This window comes from Montipora foliosa, chromosome 2 (genome assembly GCF_036669935.1).
Source record: "Montipora foliosa isolate CH-2021 chromosome 2, ASM3666993v2, whole genome shotgun sequence".
Classification (NCBI taxonomy): Eukaryota; Metazoa; Cnidaria; class Anthozoa; order Scleractinia; family Acroporidae; genus Montipora; species Montipora foliosa.
The window spans coordinates 13,273,147-13,278,146 of record NC_090870.1 but is presented as its reverse complement, the minus strand read 5'-3'; the positions used below and the strand labels follow the sequence as shown (position 1 = coordinate 13,278,146).

Here is a 5,000-nt window from a genome sequence, read left to right as displayed (position 1 = left end):
TGGTATGAATATTCGACACAATCTTCAGGCTACAATGATCTTAATTAATGGCATTACTCGGTATTTATAGAATTCCCTAAAGTGGAAGCTCATTCCTTCACATTGTGCAGTAGGAACTTATTTCTATGACGACATTTAGATATTAATTCAGATCTTTTGTTTATACACCATCAGTCATCAGAAGTTGTCCGTCCACTGGCTTCTTTTTTTAACTTATATATATATATATATATATAATCCTTGTCGCTCGTAGGTGGCACATAAGGCTGAGACCAGAGATTTCCATTGCTCCCTGTCCATTGATGCCTTCTCAAGTTCTTTCCATGTCTTCCCAATTGTTTTCATTTCTGCCTCTATCGTCCTCCTCCAAGTTTTTCGTGGACAAACTCTCTTCCTTCTTCCACTATCCGGTGTCCACCTTAATGCAGTTCGTGTTATACTATCTCGGTCTTTCCTGATAATATGCCCAAGCCACCTCCATCTTCTTTGCATTATTACCACATATGTGAAATCACATATGTCCCTGGCAAAAAACATCCCACTTGCTGATGCCCTATCACGTCTAAGTCCATGCGTAGGTGAGACAATCGCTGATATTGACATCCAAGTACATGAGCTACATCTGCATCTCAACGCCAACCCAACAAGAATTGCTGAAATCAGAAATGAAACTGTCAAGGACACTAACCTAAACTCCCTGCTAGCAGTTATCTCTCACGGTTGACCAGACAAGAGAGCATAATGCTCCATCGCATTTGCACGCCTACTGGAACTACGGGGATGAGCTTTTGCAATTGCAATTGCGGGTTCGATTCCCTGACTCGGCGTCATATGTGGGTTGAATTTGTTGGTTCTCTACTCTGCACCGAGAGGTTTTCTCCGGGTACTCCGGTTTCTACGGAATTAATTGTAAGTTAGTGGTAGTTTTTTATTATTAAATGAGTGTAAAAAGCGCAAAAAGGTGTAGGGTAGGTCGTGGATTCAATTCCTAACCTGGGAGCCGTTTCTCGAAAGTCCCGAAACTTTACGGGCCATTTTCGGGTGGCTAACTTCACACTTATTTTTCTTTTTGTTACCTTGAAAACATGTTAAAAGATCGGCTTTGCAAAACAAGCGGTTGGCAATTTCACAGATGGCTTTTCGGGCCCGAAAAGTTTTCGGGACTTTCGAGAAACGGGCCCCTGGTCAGAGTTTTTCTCTGTCCTTGTGTGGGCCCATTTCCATTAGCAGGGCTAACGCTCACATTGTTCATATGGGGTACAAAACTAGCACTTCTCGTCTCATAACCCTTGTTGGAAATTAAATAGTATGGGACGTTAAAGAACCCACTCACTGTTCGATAAGAGTAGGGGACGTAGTCCCCGGTGTTGTGGTCTAACCTAAGCTTGACGGGGGCATCTTTCACTTCCATAAAAATTAATTGTAAACTGCGTAACAAGCAGTCTGGCTAAAGTCCCCCACAAAAGTATTGTAAAATTAGCCCTGAAAAGCCCCGTGGGGGAGAGACTAATAGCAACGTTTGTATAAACGTAACCTTTGTATAAACACACTAATCAGTTAAGTCTGTTGAAATATAAAGTGCTACTCGGCCAACGTTTGAAAAAACGTAACCCTTCCTTGAACATGTACTTGTACATGTTTATTGCAGTGACTTTAACATCTTCAGTTCCCACGGCTTGCTCCCGTCTCACCTTGTAGCTCAGGCGATAGAGCAGCGCTGATCCAACCCAAAAGTCGTGGGCGCAATTCCCACCTTGGTCAGAGTTTTTCTCGGTCCTTGTATGGGCCCATTTCCATTAGCAGGGCTAACGCTCACATGGTTCATATGGGGTACAAAATTAGCACTTCTCATTTAACTTTAATCAGTTAACTCTGTTGAAATATAATATATAAAGTGCTAAGGTCAAAGCAATCGAAGGCACCGACAGGTAATAAGTGTTTGGGCTCAAGAAAAAAATGTGTTATCCATCAAACCTTGTTCACAATCCTCACAAATTTCTCTGTGGCAAGGGACATCCTTTCGCAAGTAATGCTCCCCACATGCCCCCACAAGCTCTGAGCTTTAAACCCTATCGTGTTTAAATAAAGGATATGATGATGATGATGATGCTCCCGGCGTACAACATCCAGCAATCGATTGTTTTTTGTCTTGAGTCTCAGACGCTTGTTGGTGTTTATCATGTTGTGCGTTTATATTGCTGTAGAAAACACTGCAGTGTCGTGGGCTGCAAAAAGGGCTCATGTACAAAAGTTTAAAGGAAGGCGCCATTATTTTTGTTGCTTTTAAGGCACATATCATATATGGAAACATGTATTATCCACAATACCATTTCTTCCCAGGCAACCCTCTTCCAAGGCAGCGCATGTTCGAAATCTCATTGCTCGATACTTGTACGGGGGTACTTGGAGAGAGAGGGTGAAAGGCCACATGCTCCTCGTGCTTAGTCTCTGCTGCCCTTAAAGGCTGGTTTTCACCAACGACAGAGTCCGAGTCGTAATCAGAAAGGGAGAGCGATATGATCTAGTGAAAATCAAACTGTCGGAGTCGGAAGCAATATACCGATTCCGCTTATGACTCCGTCGCTTATGATGCAGTGAAAACTAGATTGTCGGAAGCAGAAGCTCGATTCCAAGCCTTGTGATTGGTTGGTTCTTCCGCTTCTGCTTCCGACTCCGAAAATCTAGTTTTCACTGCATCATAAGCGACGGAGTCATAAGCGGAGTCGGAAGAAAATGGCAACGTTCTGATTCTTCCGACTCCGATTCCGTCGAGCTTATGACTCCGCTTACGATTCCGATCTTTGATTTTCACTAGGTCTTAAGCGCTCTTGCGACTCACTGATTGAAAAAAATAATCATTCCAAGACTCAATGTATGATGGGTGTGTTCTCTTTCCTTATCCTCTTTTGTTTGTGATCATTATCATTATAATACAAGACGAACCAGAAAAAGGGATTCAAACTTTAAAGGCATCTCTTGTCAAATAAGATCTCATCTCATTTCATCTCATGTCTAATAAAAACGTCTTTAATTAAGTAAAGTACGATTGTCAGGGTGAAATTGGTCCTTAGAAGGACCGCAGGTAGTTTTGGATGACATTGAATGACGTTTCGACAACCTGAGGGCAAGTCAAGAGATTTGCGTAATGTCAGAAGCATAAACAATGTGGTCGTCGATATCATTGGTCAACGAATTCGTGATGTTAGTGGTCGGCTCTCAGTTAAGCCTAGATGTCACTGGCTATGAAGATTGTAAACAGCGACCCTTGGTTGTGACTTCCTTCTTGGCAGGGAAACCTTCACCAGTCTTCTTTGAGCCATGGTTCATGTTTCTACTATCGCGCAAAAGTGTCGGTGTTAGTAAATGTCTAGCCAAGGCTACAAGCGTTTTACTAAACGAATTAAGCTACCGCTTAACGCTGATCTAAACTCAGTATTAAAATATCCATAAATGAATGGATTCAGTGCACTGTTAAAGTAAAGGAGCAGAATTGAGGAGTGCCTGATTACTCCTGGTACTGTCAAGATTGAATCAATCAAGAGAATCACCACAAAGGGAGTCCAACAAATGAGAAAGGCGCAAATCACGATGAGAAACGTTTTGAACATTTTTATCTCTTGTTTCAGTCTCGTTCTTGTGGGTCTCCGATTATTTCTTACTGTTTCTGGTATAGAAACAATGCTGGGAGCTTGAGCAATGTGGGAAGCCGACGCTAATGACATTTCCTGGGCGTGGATTCTGTTCATATGTGAATGAGCAATACAATAGACTTTACCGTTGACAAAGACGAGGAACGAAACAGGTAGAATATACCCTACTACAAGCACTGTGACTGAGAATTCATAACGGAGACCCCAAATTGAACAGTTATCGGAGTTATCTTTGGAGACATTAATCCCGTAAGTAACGAAACCAGCTAACACAAAAGCCAGTAACCAGGAAATCCCAATGATGTTTCTGATTCTGTGGTCATTCATAAGAGACAAATACTTCAAAGGTGACGTCACGGCAAGGTATCTATCTCCGCTGACCACACAGAGATTGTAAACGGAAGCGCTGCACAGAAGGAAGTTTAAAAAAAGCCACAAGTTGCAGGAGAACTTGCCAAAAATCCATTGACCTGAAGAAAACAAAAGGTTCAATTTCCTTACTGAGTTAAAGTAAGCCTTTTTTTAATCATGGGATCTCTAAACATCACAAAACAAGAGGCAGCGCCCTTCGCATTTGCCATCAACTGTAAACTCAATTATTCTTTCTTACTTCTCTTTTTATTGCTAATGCGTCACATTTGGTTACAAGGCAAGATAGAAGCTAAAAAACAAATTGGTTTTATTGATTTTGGGAAAATGGCTAATTTCAAGCTCGGTTTAAACTAGAGCTGCCGACGGCAGCCTCGCCTATACCAAATGGGCGTCGGTTGACTCCGAGAAAAACCGTTCGACGGTCCATTAAAATCGGGCAAATCTTACGTTACGTTATTGAAATGATCAAACTTAGTTACTTTAATTCAAAATCTGAAAGCTTGCTAGAATGATTTAAGAAGAAGCTTAAGTCATTTTTCTATAAAAGATTTACTATTCATGGTTTTCAACCAAGACGACATTCATTCTTACACTGTTAGTTTGTTTCAAGTAGGTAAAATTCAAACGATCAAACCAACAATATTACAGAGAACACAACTGAATCGAAGTTTAAAAGTATAATGCTAAACTGACATGATCAACTTGTTTGTTGAGTTCGGGTTTCAACTGCTCAATATGGAAGCTCTCCTTGATTTTGAGTTAATAGAAAGAAGTAGCATTATCAATAATTTTGAAGCAAGAAACATCACAATTATCTTGATTCACTCCCTTTCAGTACAAATTAGGGTTAATTAAAATTCTCATCAACAGGGCATATAAAATCAACAACACTACCAAGGGTTTTCAAAACGATATCAATACTCTAACTACTATTTTGAAACGTAATGTGTTTCCCAGTTGGTTAATTGACAAGTTCGT

General features: G+C 40.9%; 2 protein-coding genes across 4 annotated transcripts in view; both read right to left on the bottom strand.

Annotated features, from left to right (window-relative positions):
* The window catches only part of LOC137992487 (DIS3-like exonuclease 1), a 53,848-nt gene extending 51,573 nt beyond the window's left edge, over window positions 1–2,275 (bottom strand). Inside the window, exon 1 of the mRNA XM_068837844.1 lies at window positions 2,252–2,275. The gene's annotated coding sequence lies outside the window, so the exon portion shown is untranslated. The remainder of the gene's footprint in view (window positions 1–2,251) is intronic.
* A 616-nt stretch (window positions 2,276–2,891) lies between these two features.
* LOC137989672 (D(1A) dopamine receptor-like) overlaps window positions 2,892–5,000 on the bottom strand; it is a 12,204-nt gene continuing 10,095 nt past the window's right edge. For all 3 annotated transcript variants that reach the window (XM_068835380.1, XM_068835379.1, XM_068835381.1), the window contains one exon: window positions 2,892–4,120. In XM_068835380.1, coding sequence (XP_068691481.1) covers window positions 3,378–4,120 — 743 coding nt within the window. In that variant the 3' untranslated portion in view covers window positions 2,892–3,377. The remainder of the gene's footprint in view (window positions 4,121–5,000) is intronic.